The sequence below is a fragment of the Stegastes partitus genome, unplaced genomic scaffold, assembly GCF_000690725.1.
Source record: "Stegastes partitus isolate 25-593 unplaced genomic scaffold, Stegastes_partitus-1.0.2 Scaffold695, whole genome shotgun sequence".
NCBI classification, from domain to species: Eukaryota; Metazoa; Chordata; class Actinopteri; family Pomacentridae; genus Stegastes; species Stegastes partitus.
The window spans coordinates 18,956-43,715 of NW_007578426.1; the positions used below are offsets into that span (position 1 = coordinate 18,956).

Genomic DNA, 24,760 nt, shown 5'->3' on the forward strand with positions numbered 1-24,760 from the left:
TCACTACTCCATAGATTCCACAGAAAAATATGAGACAAGTATGAAAATAAAATAACAATTTAAGTAATAAAATATTTATCGTATGTCGAGTCATTTTTTCCAGTATTGGTAACACATGTGAGTGAAAAATTCTGTAAAATAAGAAAAGAAATTCAGCTTGACTTCTTTCTCCTCCAAGTCATGGTTGTGCTGTTTCCATAGAGGTGCAGGACTTTATTTTGCATTAAAAAATGAGTCCATAGCGAGAAAAAATATCAGACAACACCCAGAAACTGCTTGGAGTGTTAAAAACTAAAGGAAACATTCACATATATTTTGCATACCTAAGAAGTTCTGATTAACCAGCAGCCTGGGGAGTTTACTGTTTTATTTTGGCTGCATTGTGTTGTTCATGTGCACATCAAACCGCTGAGGTTCTGTTTGTGTGCTGGGTTGTTGCTTACATGAACTTAGAAGCTAGAATTTAACAGCTGGATCTCCTCCATCATCATTTTCTTCCTCTATATCTGTACTTGTCATAACAAACTCTGTCCTCCGGAGCTGATGCTGGATCCAACCAAAGTCAAATCACAGTCTTTTTAGGAAAGTCTCCTCCCTCGGCAGCCATCTTTGGAGCATCCACCAGGTCCCTGTTGAAATGAATGTGGAAACAGGTTTAACAGGACATAAAACTTGCATGTACAGAATCACATGTCAAATAAGATGAAGGCTGCTTAGAACATTTGGTGACTTTGCTCCAAAATACGGTTTTAAAAGCCCTTTTTTTCTCCACAGATTATACTGCGACTATGTGTGAGTGCAGTTTTGTAATACTGTGTTTAAGTCTGTCTGTTACTATGAGCCCGGAAATGTAAATAACTTTAAATAAAATCAGTTAAAGCTGTTAGATCTGTACACACTGAGATTACTTACTATCTATCTATGAAGCACCAATCCCAGTATTAACCATGAAGTTATACTGACCTACATAGTACACACTTGCTTTGGCTTTTTCTCACTTTTTCTCAGTATTGTCCTGTTCCATGTGCTACATCGTTATTTTCCCATCCTATAGCGTGTGCATGTTCGACATTAGAGAGAAGAATATCTGTGGTTTCTCCTCGTGTGTGTGATGCTGCTTGACTCTGAGCCTTAGGAATAAAATCTATCGTTTATGTTCATGATCAATCTGCAGATTATTTCTTTACAAACTGATAAATCATTTGGTTTATAAGGTGTGAGGAGTAGAATGTTAGTTGCGTGTACTGTGTTACCAGCAGTCCAAATAAGTTCCTCTGACAGACACAAGATCAGGGATACATTTGGCTGAAATGTGTTTTTTGGAGGAGTTGCACGTCTCATCTGGGCGGGGAACACCTCGAGATCTCCCACAATGCCCTGCTGCTATCTGAACCATCCAGTTTCACATTTTGGAGCATTTTTTTGCTAAATGGATAGCTTATAGAAAAGGGAGGCTTTCTGGAGCTTTTGTTCAAAGAAACTCCACTGCTTCTTTCCTCATGTGCATTGCATTGTGGGTACGTTGACAACATTCAAAGCAGGGATGCAACTAATGCTTACTCTCATTGCCGATTAATCTGCAGATTATTTTCTCGATTATTAAAGTCAAAAAATGGTCAGAAATGTCAAACGATGTTTCCCAAAGCACAAGATGAAGTATCCTGTTTGGTCCAGAAGTCAAAGATTTTCAGCTTACTGTCATAGAGGAGGAAGGAAACCAGAAAACTAATCAAATAGTGGTTGCATGTCTAATTTAATGTATATACTCCTGTGGGACTGCAGGCTCAGAATCCAGTTTCAGTTTGTCTTCACACAGTTGCAGCTTCATACAAAACATCAGACCTGGGTTAACTCAGGGTGACCGTCTCCCACATTTTGCTTCAAGTGAGTGAGGCGAAGTTCATCGTGCAGCCTAGGATAAGTAAACCGCAGCGGATCGACCTCAGAGCTGGCGTGCAGATCTGTCCTGGTCCTGCCTGTTTGGTCAGGTGATGCTGGTTGACTGACAGATGTGGGGCAGCATGGGGGTGATAGTTCTCACGTGTGTCTGTCAGCTGAGCTCGCTCGGCTTGTTTACTCGGCAGCAGGACTGAGATATTTAGTGAGCGGGTGGAAATCTGGACTCCGAGTTCAGATTCTCTCTGGTCTGAAAGCTCCACGTTCCCTCCTTCCCCTCATCAGCTCTGTCTAGACGAGGGTCCTTCCTGACAGTGGACCCCCTAGCTATGTTTATGGACTATTGTTCTGAGGCTGGGGGGCCTGACCTGACTATGAGCTACACTCATGAGGAAGCTGCTAATGCAGAATCCAGCCGTCCAGGGTTAATGTCACTGAGTAGGGAGTCACCTTGAGCTTCTCCAGGGAATCATAAAGATCAGCGCATCTGGAAAAGTGGACTGTTCTTCCAGTGTTGGTGCTAATAATAGGAAAAACTGATAGTGGAGGATTCATTTGTGCTGTTTCCTCTGTTGGGTTTCACGAGCTAAGAATGCACACACGCGCTCTGCTGACACACATTTTTACATTTTCTGCATTTTTACACGTGTGCACACATTTCTGCAGATCTTAGAAATGTCATTGGCATCACATACTCCAACTGCTGTAAAAAATAACAGAAAATATCTGTAAAATAGTGCTGCTAGCAGATGAAATAATAATAAGACAATGTTATTTTTCAGTCACACATCATAAAAGAAAAAATTACTATTTGCATGTTTTTTACAGTCAACATGTAAAATAATACTTTTTTCTGTGATTTTATCAGATATTTACAATTTAATAAAATGAGGAAAGTGTGTAAAATAACAGCTAAAAGTTTTTTATCACCATTTTTCAGTCCTTCATATAAATACTTTTTATTGAATTTAATGGCAAATACGTGTAAAAATAATTCTATTTTTTTGGCAGATTTAAATACAATTCCAACCTGATTTTTCTTTCTTTTTTTTCATATATGTTAATTAATACATTTTTTCCTGTGATTTTATGAGACATTATTCGTAATTTAGTCAAACAGGGAAAATGTTTAAAATATATAATTAGAATAATACTTGTAAATAAAATAAAATTGTTAAAAATTATTTACAATTTTTAAAATTCTTTAGTATACATAATTCTTCCTTTAAATAATGGAAAATATCTGTAAAATAATTATATTTTTAGTTGATTTAAATAAAGTTAAACAGTGTAATTTTAAGAACAAGTGACCATTTATTAAAAAACAAAACAAAAAAAAACAGATTTTTGATGTGGACATTTTGTGTCTTTATTTTTGTTTTTTTGCGGTTAACATTTCATTAAAACAAACAACAGCAAATTCTTACAAAAATTGAAGTACATTTTAGAAAAGTACGGGATCGTTTCTTGTCCTAAATCTCTTTGTTTGTGTGTTTCCAGGCTAAGGGGCGGAGGGATGGTCTCTCCTCAGCCGGTGACAACCCTCGGCCGCCGATGGCGACCCGGCCGGGAAGAGAGGGGGTCGGCGTGGGCTGGAAGGGTCCCCGGACGCTGGTCCTCCATAAGAACTCCCAGGGCTTCGGTTTCACGCTCCGCCACTTCATCGTTTACCCTCCAGAGTCCGCCCTGCACACCAACCTCAAGGTGAACCCCTTTATCAGTGATAGACTGGGATGCTTTAATGTGTTAGATTATGTTTAACAACCAGTTTTAATTTAGTGTTGAGTGTCAAATCCTCGTTCTCAGCTTCCATGTTTGTTTTCGTTGCACACATGGTCTCCATTTCTTCCTAGCTGCCTTTTAAAAGGGTTTTGGAAAGCCTTAGCTTGTCGGAGAGAGCCAATTTGAGCTTGGAGATAAAGCCAGTCGCGCTACAGCCGAAGGTCACGGAGGTCGAGCTGAGCAATATGAACACAAGACAGGAGACAACAAGCTTAGCTGATTAGAGACAACAGACTGAGCAAACCAAAGCTGCTAAATGGGTTATTAAAGGAAGACGGACGCAAGGTTTGGATCAAGACAGATTTTCCTGTTTTGAAAATCTTGAAAGCGCCTCCCAGACTGGAATGAAAAGTGTTACTGGTGTTTATTTCGTAGTCCGTTTTTGTCCTTGGTGAGTTCTGGTGTTGTGGAATGAGCCTCTCCGTGAGCGGGCGGTTATTTAGCTCTTTGAGGTGTGGGGGCAAACGTCTCCAGATGTGAAATTGAGGGATATGGAGGCTGGGGTGGGGTGAGCCAGCTGAAAACAAGGCCTCTATTATTTTTTCTACCACCCCACCATCCAGCAGCTGCAGATAGGAGCACAGATTGAATGAGATCTGTTGTCTTAGCCTGGTACCACTCGCTGGCAGTCAGGCCGTACCAGGCCGGCCCGGACAATAGGCCCACTGCTGGCCTTTGGCCTTGGTTCTGTCCTTGTCTCCTCGGCCTCAGAGGACACCAGGGTCACATGGTGTTTTTGGACAATCGGTCTCACAGAGCCCCCTGTTCTTATCTGAAGGGCCTTCGTGGAAGTCTCCCAAATTACCCTCATAGAGTCCAATTATCAGAGGCTTACCGGGTGCGTGACTCGATTGCGCTCTCGTTTCACGGTGTCTGCAGATCCTGAAAGTCCTCGGGGGTCTTCAGTTATACTGTTTTAAAGCAACAAAGTCTACCTCCTCTTAACAGACTCCCACAGAATCCTTGTCTAACCTTCTAAGCTTCTTTTAAAATGACCTATTCATCATGCATGTAGTCTCAAAATTTAAATCAATCTAATCTCTAAGGCACCTTTACCTTGGTGCAAGGACCTGCAACCTTGTGTCAGACTTACTGTGCCTCAAAAAAAAAAGTAGTGATTGAGAGAAAGAAGAGCCCTGTCTGCTGTACTGGTAATGCACAGGGATTGGAAGCTGCATCGCACATGTGCAGGTGTTAAATACTTCAATGTAACTATACTTTGGGATGCAGGGCTGCCACTGATTAATCTGCAGATTATTTCCTCGATTAAACGAGCCGGAAAATGATGAAAAACAGTGTTTCCCAAAGTCCAAGATGATGTCTTTAAATGTCTTGTTTTGTCCACAAATTGGATATTTGCTGCAATGCATTAAATCCAACTTCATTTTAGCTGATTTCATGATTTCGTTGCCTTTAATTTTAGATTAACAGGTATCTGTAGAAAAGTGAGGTAATTACGGGTAGTTTAATAGATGTATAGACCTCCTACTAGAGGGTCTTCCTTCTTGGTTCCGGTTGTGTTGAGATCCGGACTGGCCATTTTACGAGCGTCCCCGGCTCCAAGTTCTATTCTGGGGTCGGCAGCTCTCCTTTCTCTGCCTCTAAACCCCCCACCATTGTCTGCAGAGCCTGGAATGAGCCCACTCAGCGCAGCATAAAGCCAGGCAGCAGTCAGCCCACCGTGCCCCTAACCCCAAACTGTCCACTCAGCTCAGTGTGCCAGTGCGTAGGTGATCGAATCTCATCGCCGTCCACACCTTTCCGCTCCTGTTTGCTATGATATCATGAGCACCTGCAGGCTGACTAACCTGAAAGTCAGTCTCGGTGTTGGAGCTGCGCCGCAACATTCAGAGCTCATAAAATCAAACCGGTCTGTCTCGAGAGTTTTGGCTGGAGGTGTCGGTAAAGCCGGCGGTATCTGGGGGAAAGTTTGATATCATGGTTGCCCTTCCACATTTGAGGTGTTGCAGAGAAAATACAGCTTTAGGGCTGCCATGATGTCAGATTTTGTCTAGATGATTATCAGGGATCGGCGATAACAATCATATCCTGATATCTATTGAATAAACTGACACGTTTTTTCTTTGTTCTTGGCACATGAATCCACTAAAAATAAGAGTGTAGGGAATTTTAACCATGAAGGTGTAGATGTTCACACGCAGCCCCCAAATTTGTGACTATGCATGCAGGTCAACAGCACATGCGCCAGGAACACAAATGGTGCCTAAACCTAATGATTGTTTTAAGGGGAAACTGTACGAAGAGATTCATATAAATCATGGTTGAAAGAGTTGGAATTTATGTAGACGCTGACAGACTTTGGAGATGCTTTAATTTGCTTTGACGGAGACCAAAATTCAGTTAATTCTCCAGATATCCCGCGCTATGTCTGACCAATGTTCTCAGCTCGCATCAGGAATCATCACAGTGACACGATGCTACAGTCCAACCTGTAACCTTTAAATAACCCATTTATCTCTGTTTGATATGAGAGGCAGCAGACTGACTTGTATTTAGTGTCGTGTGATTTTAAAGTCCGCATCAGTCGTCCGAAAACCATGAATCAGCCTTAATTGTTCCGTCTGTCATTTTTATATTGGTAAAGTATCAACCACATAGTTGGTTGTGTTGGATTATTGTCACATAAGTACAATTAGCATGCTACAATATTCACTTTTTTTAAACTCATGATTATTACCAGTATTTGGAGACACCTTTATGTGGTTTGTATCATTGAAAGCTTCACTTGTGTACATCAGCTCAGCATTGAGACGTAGATAAAGTTCAAACTGTGTCGTGTTGTAAGTTTAAGAACTTAACTTGTCAAAAAGTTGTAAAGAAAAACCCTCAATAGCCAAAAAATTTTATCTTTTCAGTTTGGGAATCTCTCGAGACCACGCTGACCTCTGTGACTCTTTTTATACGTGTTTATTCCCTCATCTATCACTATTACATCTTATTCTGTTTGGATCCTCTGAATTTTTAATTTAGCAATTCATGTCTGTTACATGATTTTTTTTTATCCTTTTAGATGTGCTCTAAAGATGAATTCAGCATGAAGTGGCTGAATTTGAATAGTAATTCTGTGTCTTTCTGTCCTTTGCAGGATGAGGAGAACGGTAACGGAAAGGGTGAGTTGTCTCTCTTTCATAATTAAATCTGCTACTACAGCAGGATGATGATGATGTAATGAGCAGGGAGTTCCTGTATTCCCCCTCTGTCACCTCTACAGCCGCTCTACGCCACCTAATGGACACAATGCAGCACTGCAGCTAAACCAATCCACCTGCACAGTAAATGTCCTGTATTAAACCAAGAGGAGTATCATAATTATATAATAAAAACCTTATCTCTAAGGAACCTTTCAAAATTGGAGCTATAAGGCAGTTCACAAAAACACTGAAATATGCAAAGCATCAGAAAGCAGCAATAAAATGTTAAAAAGAGCAGTTACAGAGCATCAAAGAAGGAATAAAATATTATTTAAAAGCCTGTTCCGACAGTCAAGAGGGAGCTTATTCCACATTGTTGGAGCTAAAACACTAAAAGCATGATCCCTTTATGTTTTCAGCCTCAGATCTGAAGAGTCGTGGTGCAAAATGAGATATTAAAAGTTCAAAGAGGCAGACCATGCAGTGGTTTAAAACAGAATTCTGTAATGAATAGGGAGCCAGTGTAATTTTGTCCTAAACACAAGTGTTTAACAACATAAAAGTGTCATCTTTAAACACCAGCAGCTCATAATTTTTTAAATATTTCTAGCATTTTTTGTTATAAGTGCAATTCAGCTGATACAATGTTTAATGTTTGCATTTCTTCTTCTTTGTCTTTATGTCATCCAGGTTATCAGAAAGGCCGACTGGAGCCCATGGACACCATATTTGTGAAGAACGTGAGAGAAAAAGGCCCGGCCCACCAGGCGGGTTTGTGCACAGGTAAAAAGGAGGGAACATATGGTGCAGGAACATCATGATTTGCATTGGAAATCTGTTGGGAAGAGCGCCGATCATGTGACTCGAGCAGATGCACGGGGTTGGGGGGGGTTAGCCAAGAATAAAAACAAATACCAGGTTGTGCGCTGGACTGACTGGGGATGAGGATTTCGTTGGTTACATAATACAGATACCGGTACGACAGCTCAGCCTCTGGAGAGTATTTGAATGTGACAGAGCTGCTGAAGCGTTTGTGTCGTGTCATGCTGCCGTCCACTCCCAGCAAACCGAAGCGGCGCACTTTAACGCCTGCTGTCACATCCAGAAAGTCACATGAACGTATGCAAACACTCTGGTGTGTGTGTTTCAGCTTGCATACAAACTGGTTGACTCTCTTGGGGCTATAGTTAACAGAAAGCTAAGATGCTACCTGCTTTTTACATTGTTAGACAGCACAAACATTTTAGTGTGACTGATGGGTTGATTTTTAAAATGCACGCCTTTTTACTATCATGATTAAAAGCACAGTGAGGTGTTTTGTACTGTTTCTTCTCCAGCGTTACACACAGACATTCAGCTTGTTGTTTTGCCTGCATGTTTTTGGTTTTGTTGAAATCAGACACACCTTCGACCATAAATTTTTCGCTCCTGGATTTCTTGCTTCTGTGTCTCCTTTGCCTGGTTTCTTCACCTTTTCCACCTGCTTCAAAGGTCAGAGATCAACTTAGAAAGCTTTGTGTCACATTTGTTAGGTGTAACACGATGATTTGTGTGTGTTCTGCAGGGGATCGGCTGGTGAAAGTGAACGGAGAGAGTATACTGGGAAAGACGTACTCGCAGGTGATCGCCCTCATTCAGAACAGGTGAGTCCATCGGAGCCTCTGCCGTGTTGATTTACTAAACCGTCTGTTTGCTTTCTCCTTTGTCAGCTCAACATAGAGATGATATACACCGAGCCGCTAGCATTAGTTATGACCTAGTTTTAAAACAACACCCTGAAGCTGTGTACTCTGTACACTCACATGCTCAACATGATCAAACCCAGAAATTAGATTTGACTCACGTTTTATCACCAGTAAATTGGCTGCTTTTCAATCAGACATTTTCCAAGACTGTCTTTCTTTCATTTCGACTCTGAAACCTGATTTTATTATTCATATTTACTCTCCTTAGTTGCTAATACGGGTCAACCAGAAAGGTTCCTCAGGGTTGCTACTGATTATTAGAAATCAAGAAAAGCAAGAATCATATTTTAAACCGATATAAAGTTGCAGTAAAAATGAAAATCTTGGTGTCAGGATTTAAAATAAACTAAATTAAATTAAGAGAAAACTGCCAGTAATATTTGTGGCATTAATACATGTCATTTAATCGATTAACCCTCTGAACTCCAAGCAGTTTCTGGGTGATTTTTTTTGTTCCGGTCACATTTTTTACTCACTGTTAGATCATTTTTCACTACAGTATAAAATCCTGTACCTCTATGGAAACAGCACAACCGTGCAAAGCACATTAGTTTAATTTCTTTGATTAAAATTTTTTTTTAAATTGAGAAAACCTGGAATCAACATGTCCATCTTTTTTTTTTAAAGCTGGTAAAAATGTCTGCTCTTCATACTGTGGAGTTTACTACTGCCACTACTACTACTATAGACTGTTTATTCTAGATTTTAAACGACTGTTTCCATGCTGCCTCCTGTCTGCTCTGTGTAAACACAGCCTGCACTTCAGCTAAAAAGTCCCTCAATTTTTTTCACATGACTCTTAGTCACAGCTGAGTCATTGTTATCTTCACTTTTGTGCCAAACGGGGCGTGATTTTTTGCTTTTTCACAAAATGTGGTGAAAGCAAATAGTTTGTTTTGGCAAATTGTTCAATGAGCCATGTAGCAAAAGGGAATGTTGATGAAATATCATGATTTTCAGCTTAGATAGGATGGAGTCACATGTCACAGATAATTAGCTCAAAGACCATCAGAAAGATAAAGTGTGACAGTTTTTTCTTTTTACAGTTTCTATCTCTGATAAATGGTGGAATTTTGGCATTTAAAAAAAAAGACAGCACGCCTTTGTAACCTGCTGGTGGGTTATGTACTTTTGAATGTCACCAGAATTCACAAAAATGAAATCAGCTCTGGTAATTACTATTAGACTCAAATGAAATGCTTGACTCGTTGTATTTGAGACATCTCTTTACACAATACCTGCCTAATCCAGTATCAGCTCTCTTTTTCACAATATTGAAATCTGTGTTATGCACTTAGTGGAATTTACTCGGATAATCTTTATAGGGCAACCAGAGATTACTGTGGCAATAAAAACAGAGTGAGCAGTAAAAGTTAACACTAACATTGATTAAGAAACTATTTAATGCGAATCAGATGCACCTGCTCAATAGCGGATCCACTTAATGAAGTCAGTATTGACCCTGAGGCTGACTCAGTGGATCAGATCAGTGTGTCCCGAGCTGGTGCACACTTCATCATGACTTAATGCTTAAGTTTGCTTAACGTTTTCAATTTTTAAAAAAAGTCAGATTTTGTTAAATTTTATCATGCAGCAAGTAGAAAATTTGAATGTAAAGCCACTACCTTTTAGTGGAATTGAGAAATTTTCACATTTATCTCTTGTTTATCTTCATGCTTGCAGTGAGAGTGTGCTGGAGCTCTCCATCATGCCAAAAGACGAAGACGTGCTTCAGTTGGTAAGTGTGAGTATGAGATTTTTCGCACACTTTTTACCCTCAAAAATAACACACTTTCATACACTACTTCAGGACGCTGCAGAAAACTGTGAAAATTCTGCTGTGCTTGTGTGCAAAGTTGAACCAGGATTCACCCCGTCATTGTCCAAGAATGTAGAGATTTTGCTAGAATGGCTGCAGAGTGACTCACGTTCTCTCTGCTCTGTGTTTAGACTACAACACACGTTCATTAAAAGCCGCCGGTATCTCCACTGTTGGAGTTTAAAAAAAAAAAAAAAAAGCAGCTCCGTGATCATTCACACGCCCAATGTGCTGTACAACGCATTTTTGTCGCTCCACAGGTCGCTTCATGCTCGTTCACATGATCCGACATGCATCATCCCTCGCTCCTCCTACCAACCTGGAGCTTCACACAGCAATCAGATCGCCAGATTTAGGCGATCGTCTTTACAGAAACGTCACTGTTCCTGCAAAAAGCAACCCCTAAAACTTGTTCCTTTTAGGCACACTGCCATGTCTTAACTTTATAAACCCACTCCTCTGTCCTCACGCTCCTCCTCTTCGCTGCTACGCCTGAATCTGCCGCATTCCTGGCATGACATCACCAGCGCTGCGCCTCCTTCCACACTCCCACAGGGTGGAGTGAGGCAGAGAATGAGAGGGAGGAGAGAGGGAGTTTGGAAGGAGCTGTGAGAGTAGAAAACAAGACGATCAACACGTAGGAAACTCACGAAAAAGTGTAGAAGCAGAAGACTGGATAAAGAGATGAAGGACAGCAGGTTTTGAGGATAAGTCTGTCTTGTACTCTGTGTTTGTTTGTGGTGAGTTTAACACACCGGCTGAGGAAACGCTTCTGTTGGGCAATTAGAACTGTCTGTGCGGTTTAGCAAGTTTGTTTTTCCTTAAATGTATAATTGATAAAGTAATCGGATAATGATAAGCTTGTGATTTGTAGGGGATACTCTTGAAGCGGCGACATGTGTGTATTTATATCTGGCACTTGTGTACATAACATTGGCGGAGATGTATGTATTTGCAGCTGGCTGCTGTGCACTGAGTGTTGTGGGTTTTTTTTAAAGTTTGCTAGCTTGCATGAATTTGTGTTGAGAGCTCAGGCCCTGGAGACAAACTGTGGCAAAGGGGTTGAACTGAGCGATCCTTCGTCTTTAAGGCGTGTTGTGTAATGTGCAGCGACGTGACGCCGTCTTATAGAGTTATGGCTTTTGTGTGTTGTTGTCAAACTTGTTTACAGTAAGAGCACATTTTGATTTAAAGTGACGCGCACGTCTTTTTACTTGAGGATTTCTTATTGTCGTGTCTTCCCCCTCCAGGCGTACTCCCAGGATGCCTACCTGACGGGTAACGAACCGTATGCCGGGGGAGCCGAGAACCTCCCACCACCGCCTCCCCTCTGTTACCCCCGCACCAAGACCACGCCCCTCGCTGGAGCCCCGCTGTCTGCCCCCATGGGCCAGAACCAGCTGGATAACTGGAGTCGCTGGCCAGGCTCTTCCAGCCCTTCATCCCCTTTGGACAACCGCTCTGCTGTGGGCAGCCCCGCCAGCTGGCAGGAGGGGCGGGCGGGCGAACCCGGCGGCGTGGGTCACAGCAGCCCAGCTCACCGCACAGAGGAGATCCAGTACGGTATGACCAGCCAGCAGCCGCAGGGTCAGACCAGGGGGCGCTCCTACTCGTCTTCTTCCTCTTCAGGAGGCCCCCTGTCCAGCCCGCTGCAAGTCCACTACCCCAACCACCACGGTGCCAGCTCCTCGCAAGCTCAGCCACGTAAGTCCAGCTCGGCCTGGACCAGTCCCCCCCTGCCCCAGAGTGGCCCCGGCCGCTCCGAGCGCTGCCAGCAGGCCCTGTCAGACTGGTACTACAGCCAGCTGCCGGAGCGCTCAGGACGCAGCATGCAGACCCGCCACCGCAGCTACTCTCAAGACCGGCTCAGTGAATCAAGGAGGCAGCAGCAGCGGTCAGGTGGCTGGCCACACAGCGCCTCCCAGGACACTCTGCTTCTACTGCAGCAGTCCGGACCAGGGCCGCATGGTGAACCCTACTGGTCGTACGGAGACTGGGAGGGGGGTCCAGGTCGGGGCCACCAGTCTTCTAACTACACTCGAACACGCTCTGAGAATTTGCTCGCCCAGTACGATCGCCACGGCCGCTCGTTGGAGATGTTGGACCGAGCAGCATCAGGACTGGTCTCGCCTCGGTTTGAGAGGCCTTCGTGGCTCCAGCAGGCTCCCCAGCCGCCCCCCAGGACTGACGCCTACCCGAGGCAGGGGAGCCATTTTGGTGCAGCACAAGCTCCTCCGGTGTCCCGGCCATCGCATTCAAAACATCACCCCCAGACCCAGACCCAGACCCAGCAGGCGGCCCCTCAGAGCAGGCGGCTACCTCCGGGGCAGAGCATGGATGACCAGCCGGTGGGCTACCGCAGCTACAGCCCCTCTTTCTACCGCAAAACGGGCCGCATCATGCAACAGGCTCACTCTTTCAGGGACCCTTCGTACTCTGGCCCCCACTTGAACTGGAACCCAGCACCTGCGGACGGCACGCCGGCACCCATCACCACCTCCACTGCGTCCCCCCTCGCCTCCGCAAACCCCGAGTCCCAGGACAGAGCGTACAGGCCCACCAACCACGAGAGAGAACGAGGGGCTTCGGAGGCAGAGTTGGCGGCGCAGACCCAAGAGGTGGTGATGAGGCAGAAACCCCCCACCGGGCGGAGGAACGCCCACGGCATGCGTCACCCCCACTACGCCCTGCCTATGGACGGGCTGGAACCCTCTTTGTTTTCTCCTGATCCCAAAGACTCGGCCCCCGCCCCCGGTTCCACGGGAGACGTAGCCCCACGCAAACCAAACGGCAACCTCGCCCCCCTACCCATAGAGGACGACTCTCTGGCCTCCATCCCCTTCATAGGTGCGTAGCTTCCTAGTTTCCCTCAACTTCAAAGTGACCTTCAGATTTCATCACCTCTGTTCTAAATTGAGTGTTTATTGAATGTTAGTGAAAGCTTCGCTGACAGGAAATGCAGAGCTGTAATTCAGAGTTTGGGGAATGTGTGTGTTTCCTTAATTTCCTTCTTGTCTGTCTGTTCAGGCTTCTCCGTCTGTGTTCGTCTGTGAATGTTTGTGTTGGGTAATAATGGAGTTTCCCACAGTCTTACAGACAGTATTAGTAGTAAGATTGAATCATATCTGATGGGAATTCAGTAATCCTGCTGCCTGTCCACGGACTCTAAGGTCACCTCTCTGTGCTGAGGAAATGAGGTGGAGCCCTTGAATATTGGCTTTTGTTTGTGTGTGAGCTACAGATTTAAGTCCTGTCGCACACTGACCTGTAACAATTTGCAGTTGCACATCAGTTGAGTCTGTTTCTTGCGTCTTTTAGTCATTTAGACATAGTTTTGATGAGTTGTGTTGACTTAATAATGTTGATAATTACGTTAACTCAATATTGTGAATTTGCACTAAATTATCCTTGTTAATTGTTTAAAAACAAAATTCAAAATCATAATAAGTCAATTAGATTAGTTTGGTAACTTACTTTTTCTAGTTTTTGTTTGTCTTTGAACTGGAAACTGCTATAATTTGCAGTTTCACATGAGCAGAGTCAGTTTTTTGTGTCTTTTTGTTAGTTTTTAAACTCGTCTGCAGCTTTGTCCACTGCCTTTGATCTCACCAACTATGTATTTAAAATTTCTAAGACCTTTAGCCTAAACTTGAGAATGTGAAAGTGAAGTCAATCGGTGTTTCCCAAATCCATGGTTTACCATTACGTCACTGAAAGAAGCTCAGAGATGGTAATCTGATGTCAGAAACTGAGATATTTCTCATCACGAGGGCGACTGTTTTCACTTTTGATTAGCTTCTCGAATAATCAGTTAGTTGTTTGGTCAATGAGATGTCAGTTGTTTCCCAAAGCCCAAGATTTTTTTTTAACTCAAACATATTCAGTTTACTGTCATAGAGGAAGAAGAAATAAGAAAGTATTCACATTTAAGAATCTGAAATCAGAGGATTTTGACTAAAGGAAGCTCTTGACTTGGCACTAAGTGATTTTTAAAATCAATGGATATGTTACATAATTAAATACATGGTTGTAAGATTAAAAAAAAGTATATATCTATTGATTTATATAAACCACTGAAGTTGCAAATATTGATTTTGATGAGTTGACATAAGTGCACAAGGTCAAATATTGGGTGTAACTTAAACTCAGCTATCTGTGGCAATTGATTTCAAACAAAGTTCGAGTTTAGTAAGTTCATTAAATTGGCTTGATAACCTAACTAAGTCCTTTATAACCCAAAAACACATGTTTATGCTACCAATTATTATGCATCAGTGACTGTAGAGGAGAGACTAATTCCTCAAACTCAATATAGTTTGCTGGTTGAGCATAATTTCTCTAGAAGTTGTCGTAACTCAAAAAGACTGATGCTTGCTGCTTTTTGTTGAGTCCAAACATTTGTTTTCATGAGGCACTGTACAGTTATGGCCTATATCTGTCAGTGGGAGGCGACTGGGATCATGTCCCAGCTCGCTTTTTTGCTCTGAAAACACTCGGAGAGAAAAAAGGGGCCCCGCAGGCCTCACATTGGTTCGTATCTTTGACGTGGACGGCAGCCATGAAGTCAAACCGTAGGCAAATGAAGTTAGTCTCTGAGCCGAGACGTGGCTCCATCACCCGGAGACTCTTCAACCCCGATGCAGAGTAGATTTAAATCAGCGGACGGGGGAGGTTTCAACCCGTCTTGGGATGACCGATCCAAACTCTGCCCCAGAAAGTCGGTTAAAGAGGCGATCGGAGGCATCTCCCCGAGTCTGTCTGTCAGAGCGCATTCTTGCCTTCACCTGAATTAAACGAAACCACGCAGTCAGAGCTGCAGGCCGGGACATGTTTAATGGCCATAAACTGAAACTAGGCTAGTTTCTCCCCATAGACACAGAAGAAGTAGCTCCTCTCTTCGTTCTTTCTTTCCTTTCCTTCTCCATCTCTTTATCTCTCTGACACAGATGCTGATACGATCTGTTTGGGGACTCGCAATTTCATACTCTGTTGTTTTTCCTTGTTGCCTGCAAAGCTCGGATGTCTGCGAGATGGCGAGCACAAAGGCGAGCTGTGTGCAGAGGCAGATATGATTTTATGACTCCTTGCATTAAGAGCAGTCGAACTTTGATGAAGTATTTAATATTTCTGTGTTTGCGCCGCTCATGCAAAGTGTCAACAGCTGCAGTATTTTACTCTGCGCCCACTCGGAGCCTTTCAATCCGAGCTGTAAATTACCAGGAGGTTTTAGTCGTGGTCCTTGTGGGAAACAGCAGGGGCCCGAACACTCGGATTCAATGCTGCTATTGTGCTGCTCTGCTACATGAAGGGGTTTGTGTGTCTGTGTGGGTGTGTTGGGGGGTTTTGTCGATGACTGTCTTTACAAGCCGGACCCTGAACACAACAAATCAGGACCAAGACATCCTGAGCATGCCTCGTGCCCTCAGTGTTGTCTTACAGGCACCAGCTACTGTTTTCTCTTGGATTTTCTGGCTCTTTCTTTCTTTTTCTTTTTTTTTTTAACCTTAATTTTGTCGCTCGTTTTCCAAATCTGGGCATTAAACCAAAAAGTTGTCACCAGCTCCTTACTGAGATTCATAGTCTTGCTTTTACAGCTATAACAGTCAGCAAAATTAATCAGCAGATGATCTACAACAGAAAATTAACCATTATCATAATTAATTAATTGTTTATGTCAAGGAAAAGTGGTGAATTTGAACTCATCCCAGCTGCTTAAAAGGCAAACAGCTTCATCAAAGTCTTTACGAGGTTGTGATCTGCATTTCATAAACCAAACAACTGATTAATACTTAAAACGTTGACACTAAAGCTTAGTTTGTTAGCTGATTTAAATTAGAACTATTATTATTACTATAGTTGATTCATTTGTCTGTTATTTTCTTGATTAACTGTCTAGTTGTTTGGTCTATAAAATAGTGGAAATAGTGATGAGAGCTTCCTAAAGCCCAATATGAAGTCATCAAATGTCTTGTTTGGGCCACAACCCAAAGATATTCAATTTACTCTCACAAAGGAGGAAAGAAATGAGAAAATATTTACTTTCAAGACACTCTTTCTTCAAAGAATTACACTGACAGATTATCTGATTATCCAAATTGTTGCTGCTTAATTTATTAGGTGACAACTACTCAATTTATTGTTGCTGCTGTAATTGAAATAGTAATTTGGCCAATTTAGGATTATCATATTTTTAGTGGTTGAGGCTCTGTGTTACTGATCAGTGACCGCCATGCTGCCACTCTTCACCCCTACAGGATCTTCTGAGGGCCCCAATATCACCCTTGTTTTAAGGTTTTGCACGTTATCTAAACTGTGGCAACTGCTGGAGCATTTCAATCATGTAGATCCACCAGCAAACAATTCTGTCTGTGTCCTCAACAAATTTCATGGCTGTGGTAGTTTTATTTCTGGAGGTATTGAACCCTTAAAATGACTTTTCAGGTTAGATGTTTTCATTTTGTTTCAAAATTCTTGCATCTGAAAACATGAGATTCTCAAAATTCAACTAAAAACATTTCACTGAACTTATTTTTGGGTCCTGAATAACAAATAAGCCTAAAGATGCTCCAGGGGCCACTTGTCATGGCTGATCCTGCACACTGACCCCAACCTCCTAACAAGCTGGGATTTGCAAAACAAGAAAGAAACAAAAAAAAGAGAGAGAGAGAATTTCACAGTGCTGTCATGTTTTTGTAACAATAAATTCTTTTTCATGTGATAAGATCTCGTCCTGGCAACAGACACACTAAAATATACATAAAAATACTATAAAAAAAGACGTTAATTTGACCAAGAAAAGGCAACTAAATACCTAAAAGGTGCAAACTAATTCAGAAATAGTGACATTTCTTGATTTTTATTTTTATTTCTTAAACCAATGTAGTGAAAGTTTTTGCCAGCAGCACCCAAACTCCAACTCCTATGACTGTAAATGTCATTTTTCAGTACCTAAATCAAGACATCTTCACTCTACACTTGGCTACAATGCTTTTCTTAAGTAATCCCGTGAGTTTTAGGGAATTTTTTCCTCCCAGCTCTCCTCTGTGATTGCTGAACTCCACATGTGTTATATCCATACCGCGTCCTGCAGAGTCGGGCCTCGCTGAGCTGCAGGATGCTGCTCCCCTCTGCTGGTCCGACTCCGTCTTGTGGCTCTGAGCTCACTCTCTGGCTGCCTGTTAATGACGGCCTTTGTTAAACCCACAGCCCGGCTATTTCTGGGCCGAGCTGTAAACAGGCAGATTCCTCATCCCAGATCGGGAATGTTTTCCGCCTGATGTCGGGGCTCTAATGTGCACAGGGGTGAAAGAATGGAAGGGTGGGAGACGGAAAGAAACCGACGAGAAGAAGGGACGAGATGAAGATCACGATGGGGTAGAGGAGATGAAACCGGGCGAATGGAAAATTAAATTAGAAACCAGAGCAAGAGTTTTGTAAAAAGCCCATGTGGTGGTTCATCTGTGTGGGAGGCGGACTGAGGCTGTCTGAGGCTGTGCTGCCCTCTGCTGTCGGAGCAGTGGAGCTTTACAGCATTGCAGTCCAGAGTCGGTTTTATAGTGATGTTGCTCCACCGTCTCAGATTCTGATCCAAAACTCAGTTCTGTAAAATATTTCAGCTGTAGTTCGATACTTTCATATGTTTTCAGAGTTTGTACGTTTGCATTTTCACCCTCAAAATAAAAATATCATACTTAAGAAGTCAGTTTTAGGGTTCAATATCTCCAGAAATATAACTTTGCAGCCATGAAATGTGATGAAGACACAAAGAGAAGAGATTCCAGCAAATCTAAATGATCAAATGGGTCCAGTGGAGGGCAAGTTTTTAATTATTGGTGCTTGAAAATGGAGAAAAAACAAACAAACAAAAACAAAAATGCACAATTTTGAAGAAAAGAATTTATGAAAAAAAGGTAAAAAAATTTGCCAGAAATGGTGCCAGAAAAATCTAGTCAAAAAATTGAATATAACAAATATATAAAATCAATTAGTAAGATTTTTTTTTTTTAAATACAAAAAAAAAAGATAGTAACTTTTAGATTATTTGTGAGTTGTAAATTACTAAAAATAAATATGAAATATTAAGACCATTAAGAGCAGCTAAAAGCCATTGAAAGCATGTACATCTTGAGTTCTTTCTTTAAAAAGTATGTTTAAAATCAGCAAAATTAAGTAACATGACTTTAGCAGAGTAAAACATGCAAATATTGCTTTGTGATGTATATATATGATTGTGTCCACATTTCTTACGATAAACACAGACCTTTCCTTACCATTTGAGAATGGCAACACATGATTAAAGATAGTAAACCTCAAGTATGAGTTCTCAGCTGAAGATTTCCTCGGTGAGAAAAAAAAATGAAATCTCTAAAACCTGCCAAAAGATTTTATAGTGTTTGGCCCCAAGGAACACATTCATGAACAAACTCTGAGACGCTGCAGCAACATGTTTCTTGCGTTCTGTCTGAATCGACACCAACTGGCCCTCTTGACTGTTTAAAATGTCAAATCCAGCTCGTACTCATTTTATGCAAATATCTGTAATCGTTTCTGCCTGTCAGGAAGTCTGTGTGCGTTTCGGTTTCATATCCCTTTAGCTGAAACTGTTCAAGTCTTGCAGCCTGTGTGCTTCACAAAAATTGCTATTTGCTGCTTTGTCTATTTGAACACTGAAGCTCCATCAAAACGTAAAATGAATGTTTATTTAAGTCGAGTGATCGGTTCTGCAGTTGTCGGATTGCAGCATTCTTGATTGCTTGTATCCGATCACACGCTGAACTGTAGATAAAGAACTGAAACCTGGAGCTGGTAAATCTCCATCACAAGCTTAGCTGCAGAATAACTCTTCCTATGGCAGCAGAGGACACAGGTACTGTATTATCTGGCAGCTATTCACCTACTTTACAAAGACTTTCTCTCACTTTAGTCAGGTTGCAGTTCCATTCATTCTCTCCTGAGAGGGTTTTAGTGCGATTAGCCTCTTCTGTGGATGTATAAATGACCGTTTGTGTACTTCACTGTGTGGTTGTTGTGTTGCAGCTGAAAGAATGAGATGTAAAGATTAACTGAATGCTGATGGTAACCCTGCGGTTCCTCGTCGCTCCTCTCCTTTACAAACTCCTCTCCTCTCCTTATCTAACCCCTTATTTTTTCCTTTCTCCTTCCCTCCTGACCTTTTTCTCTAACACCTAACCCTGTCACCCTTTCCTCTCCTCCCCCTCCTCTTCGCCTTCCTCCCCCCCTGCCTCCCACAGACGAGCCGACCAGCCCCGGCGCTGACTTACGCGCCCGCCACGTGCCGGCGTCCTCGGTGGTGTCCAGCGGCATGAGTTCGGCGCCCGCCGTGGTCACCAGCCCCGCCTCCCCCACCTTCACCTTCCCCCTCACTAGGCTCTTCTCACACGACTGCAGTGAGTGCCTCCCCCTCCTCCCCCGTTTCTCCCTCCCTCCCTCCTCGTCCTCGCCACTGCATGCAGGAGAAAATAATATCTGAGGTTTTGTTATGTTATTTCAGAGATGGTTTTATGAAGCATGCATGAGATGTTTTTTAAAAACCTGCTTGGTTTGTTGTACCCGGTGTTGCATTTTAACCCTCTGAACCTCAAGCGTCTTTTGCTCCTGTACATTTTTACTCATTGTGGGTATTTTTCACTGCAGTATGAAGTCCTGCACCTCTATGGAAACAACCCAAACATGGCTAAAAGTAGAGAGAACTCCAAAATATGTTTGTGCAGTGTGACAGTTATAACACCATAAAAAAAAGAAAAAAAGTATGATTTCTTGATTCATTTTACAAAAAATTATAAAACCTGGAATCAACATGTACAACATTTTTCCAACATGTTTTACCAACACTGGAAAAAAAACAGTCACTCTACATGCTATAGATATTTACATGTGTACATTTTAAATTGTTATGTGACTGTTGCTTACAGCTGAGTCACTATTTGATTTTCTGTTGCACTGAGAGGTCCAGAATTTTTTGTTTTTTATCAAATATGGTTCAAGCAAATGGTTCATTTTTTATTTTTTTGGCAAATTTTTAATTGAGACTTGTAGAATAAAGTGATTTTGATTAAATATCTTGATTTTGAAGATTAGAATGGGTTAATTTTCCTGACTGAATCTTGTGTCAAAGTTGAAAATCCAACAATTCTTTCTGTTTTAACAGTTTCTTGTTCTGATAAACAGTATAATTCAGTGCTTTTTTTCTCATTTGTTTATTGTTTTAAGATGACATGCTTTTGAAACTGAGGCTCCTGAGGTTCAGAGGGTTAAAGAATGCATCCTTCACTGCTTTAATTTCCATCTTATCAAGCATTTTCAGTCTGTTATAGTCCTACAAGTCTTTTTGTGAGAAAACAAAATAAATCCCACAATTCCCGCCTGCAAGTATCATGCATATTCTCATGATTCAAGTGCAGGAGTCAGACTAATAACACAGTTTTCTTTCATAATATTGACATTTCTATTCACGTAATTCTTGCTTTTTATTGGAAACAGTTCTTACTGAACTCCAAAACTTCACTTTGAGGGCTCAATAACAGACATAAATTGCTTGGCAAGATGAAGTTTTCAGCAGTGTTATATGAAATGTTTGCATGCTGAGTTTTAAAGGAAGTTACAGATGTTTGTTCAGAGGAGGGTTGGTTATTTTTGTAGCTGTGCATGAAGCCCAGAAGCTTGGTGTGTTTTACAGTTAAATTTAAAAACTCAGATCTGCATGATGCTTCAAACGAGCGCACGCTGCATGTCAGTCTGTATTTCCAGAGATTATACCTGCATGCTAGTGGTGGGAAAGCAGCCCAGAGAGACTTTAATCTAACCCACGGCTCCAGCTCATGTCCATCTCCACCACATCACTTAAACCCCACCCAAACCTCCTCCTCCTCCTCCACCTGCTGCTGCTGCCTCCCTCATTGTCTTCTAATCCAACACCATCCACTCCGGTGATTGGCATTACATCAACATTCTGTCTTTCTCTCTGTCTTCCTCTTTTCTTCATCTCTCTCTCCGTCTCTCTCCGCTCATTCATCCTCTCACCGAGCAGGCAGTATTAAATCCAGTCGCCGTTCCTCCTATCTTCTAGCCATCACCACCGAGCGCTCCAAGTCGTGCGACGAAGGACTCAACACGTTCAGAGAGGAAGGACGAGTCCTGTGAGTTCTGGACATTACTGGATATAAAAATGATTTGTTGTGTGTGCACGCAGGCATTTTGACTCTTTGCTGTGTTGTTGTTTACCACAGGAGGCTGCCAAAAAGAGTGAAGAGTTTCTTCACAGATGGGGTGAGTTCATTTTTTTTATTACATATAAAGCAGCACATTGTGTGTTGTTGATGTGTCAAAAAAATTCAAACAAAAGTCAAACTGCATGCAAATTCGGGCATCATGCAGCCAAAAAGACAATATTTAACGCATTTGCATTTAGTTAAATATAGTTTTCTTCTATTTTAGTAACAAATCAAGACACAAAAACATGATATTTACCATCTGAACCACCAAACCAGCCATGTTGCAGAATTACACAAGAGATAAACTGTAAAAACAGAAGGAATTGTCACCTTTCCGACAGATCTTGAACTACTCATCTGTAGCATGTCGCTCCATGAGGAAAATGAACTAAATCTCAGCTTAAAAATGTTAGATTTCATGAAAATCTCTCTCAAAATGTCTCTTTTAAAATAAATAAATTAAAAAATAAATAGTTTACTCTAATCAGATTATGTAGAAAAGGAAAAAAAAAATCTGTTTTACTCAATGCAACCAAGAAGTTGTTATTAAATCAACTGTGACAAACAGTCACAAGGAGAATATTCTTAGATGTTTTTTTAGCTGAACTGGGTTAAACTACAAATTGTGTTTACAACAGAGCAGATAAACAATTCTAGAAACTAAATAAAAATGTAAATAGTCAAATGATATTTAGAGTCAGCATTTGTTTTTACAGTATTAGGAACATCTGTGGACACTCAGAAAAATGTCCTTTTTTTTCTAAAATAAGAAATCAAAGAGATGCAACTTTTGTTTCTGCTTTTCTATGATTTATGACATTATAACTACATCATGCTGCACAGAAGCCATTTCTCAGTTCTCTCTCCTTCTAGTCATGGCCGTGTTATTTCCATCGAGGTGCAGGATTTTATACTGCAGTGAAAAATGAACCCACAGTGAATAACAGGAGCCAAAAACACCCAGAAACAGCTTGAAGTTCAGAGGATTAGGACTTTTAATGGCCACCTGATAGCCGACTGATTACTGCATGTCATTCCTCTGCTCTCTTTCATGACCAAAACTTTTAATTTATTGTAGTTAGATAAAAGTTTTAAATCACAGTTGCCAAAGCACCTGAGACAAGTGATCCATGCAAACGTTGCCTGAGGTTCTTTTTAAAAAATTTTCTTTCATTTTTACTTTCAGTTTTGAAATGAAGAGTCTCAGTTCTTGTTTAACTTTTATCAAAAAACCTTTGACGTGTTTCTGAAGTGCAAAAGAGTCGTAAAGTCAATGAAATGAGTCAGTAATGTCACTCACATTGCTACATTTGGCTTAACTGATCTTATATAAATGAATATTATGTATGCAGAAAAGCCTGTCTTGTGCTTCTATCTTAAGTTTTAACCCTCAGGAAAATGTTTTATTCCTGCTTTATTGAATCAGTCCTCATTTTCTGGTTTGGCAGCTGCTCACTTAGCATCAAAAATAGAAGCAGATTGTACAATATCGTCCAAGTGAGCAGCGAAATGGCAGACACAACCTTGGAGGACCTCTCTGATCCAAAGAGTTTAAGTTGCTGCTGTCTGCTTGCAGATACAAACAGCCAACAAGCAGGACAAAGAGACTAAAAAACTCTTTTGTCCCTGCTGGCCTTATAAATATCTTTTTATGTTGTATTATTTTTTAATTATTGTTGTTTGGATTATGTACTTCCCTCTGGCTGTACAATGATTTGCTCTTAAACATATTCTTCGTCCTTGATCTGTGAGCTGCTGCTCTCATCAGACCAAGTTTATTAAATTGAGCAAGTGAGCATTTTATCGCCTCTTCAATCAGCTTTTTATTTTTGCGAGGAAAAATGTGGAACTTCTTCTGTAAGTTTTTATGGTCAAATGTGGCCACACAGGCACGTAGACGTCAGACATTTGCTGCCTGAACCGACGGTACGTCTGCTGCAAGACGCTGTAATGTAGCAAGACTCACAAATCATGACTAAATGTGTCACTGGAAAGACAAACTGGAAAACCCCTTTGGCCATGATACAAGTCAGACAAGCACTAACTCTCTGAGCTCCAAGCAGTTTCTGGACGGTTTGTGTGAGTTATAAAGCCATAAGTCATAAAAAAAGAGCAAAGGTTGAATTTGTTAAATATTTATTTTAGGGGAAAAAAATGTAAAAGTTGAATCAGAATGTACAACATTTTTCCATGTGTCCACAGGTGTTATCAACCCTGGAAAATGGTGACTCTGCCAACCATAGATGTTTTGCTATTTACATTTTTAATCAGTTTCCGTACTTGTCTCCTATCAATTTCCACACTGGTCTCCTATCTGCTCTGTGTCAACACAGCCTGAAGTTCAGCCCAGTTCAGTCAGGAATTCGCTGAATTTTTCTGACATGAGTGTTAGTCACAGCTGAGTCACTGATGGCTTCACAGTTGCACAGAGGAGCACAGAATTTTTCAGTTTTAACAGAATCTACTTAGTGTAAATATTTAATTTATAGCAGATTTTTAGGTGAGACATGTAGAATGTCTCTTTTTTAAAATTTTCCCCCGAAAAAGTGATTATGATAAAAAAAAATATCTCGGTTTGAAGCTTAGATTTGAATAATTCACTTGATGTTAGAGGACTTCACAGATGAGTAGTTCAAGGGTCATTGGAAAGTTGAAAATCAGACGATTATTTCTATTTTTATGGATTCTGGCTCGAATAAAGGTGTAATTTGTTTTTTAAATACCTTTCAAACCTAGATTTAAGTAGGTTTTTGAGTTTAGAGAGTTAAAATAAACTTTAAAAATGCTTCAAGATGAACATCAAGTTGACACAAAACCACAGCAGAAACGTTGTGAGCATCACAATAATTGGATATTAGAGGATTGGATGTTGAAGTCAACAAATCGACATATCAACTAATGTCCTGACCATGTTGCTGCCTGTGTTTCAGTCTCTGGACAACCTCGGTACAGCAGAGGAGGTTCGCTCCAAACGTCACTCCACCTCAGAGCTGGGAAACATCACCTACAGCGACGTCCGGCGAGAAGGATGGCTGCACTTCAAACAAATCCTCACAGAGAAGGGCAAGGTGGGCGCTGAAGGCACGAGTAGAAGGTGATGAAAGCTGTAACGCTTTTACAGAAGTCACTCACACC

General features: G+C 41.5%; 1 protein-coding gene and 1 long non-coding RNA gene across 4 annotated transcripts in view; both read left to right on the forward strand.

Annotated features, from left to right (window-relative positions):
* The window catches only part of arhgap23a (Rho GTPase activating protein 23a), a 49,556-nt gene that overhangs the window by 9,148 nt on the left and 15,648 nt on the right, over window positions 1-24,760 (forward strand). The window contains exons 2-11 of one of the 3 annotated variants that reach the window (XM_008290780.1): window positions 3,397-3,600; window positions 6,785-6,809; window positions 7,521-7,613; window positions 8,395-8,473; window positions 10,259-10,313; window positions 11,645-13,241; window positions 19,646-19,801; window positions 21,481-21,550; window positions 21,641-21,680; window positions 24,556-24,693. In XM_008290780.1, the coding sequence (XP_008289002.1) occupies window positions 3,397-3,600; window positions 6,785-6,809; window positions 7,521-7,613; window positions 8,395-8,473; window positions 10,259-10,313; window positions 11,645-13,241; window positions 19,646-19,801; window positions 21,481-21,550; window positions 21,641-21,680; window positions 24,556-24,693 (2,457 nt within the window). Of the gene's footprint in view, window positions 1-3,396; window positions 3,601-6,784; window positions 6,810-7,520; window positions 7,614-8,394; window positions 8,474-10,258; window positions 10,320-10,974; window positions 11,135-11,644; window positions 13,242-19,645; window positions 19,802-21,441; window positions 21,551-21,640; window positions 21,681-24,555; window positions 24,694-24,760 lie in introns of those variants that run through there. The other 2 variants (XM_008290781.1, XM_008290782.1) reach the window with 2 other exon arrangements.
* Window positions 13,253-17,041, forward strand: LOC103363844 (uncharacterized). Its single transcript, XR_520518.1, has 2 exons — window positions 13,253-16,190; window positions 16,231-17,041. It is a non-coding gene; the product is annotated as an uncharacterized LOC103363844 (long non-coding RNA).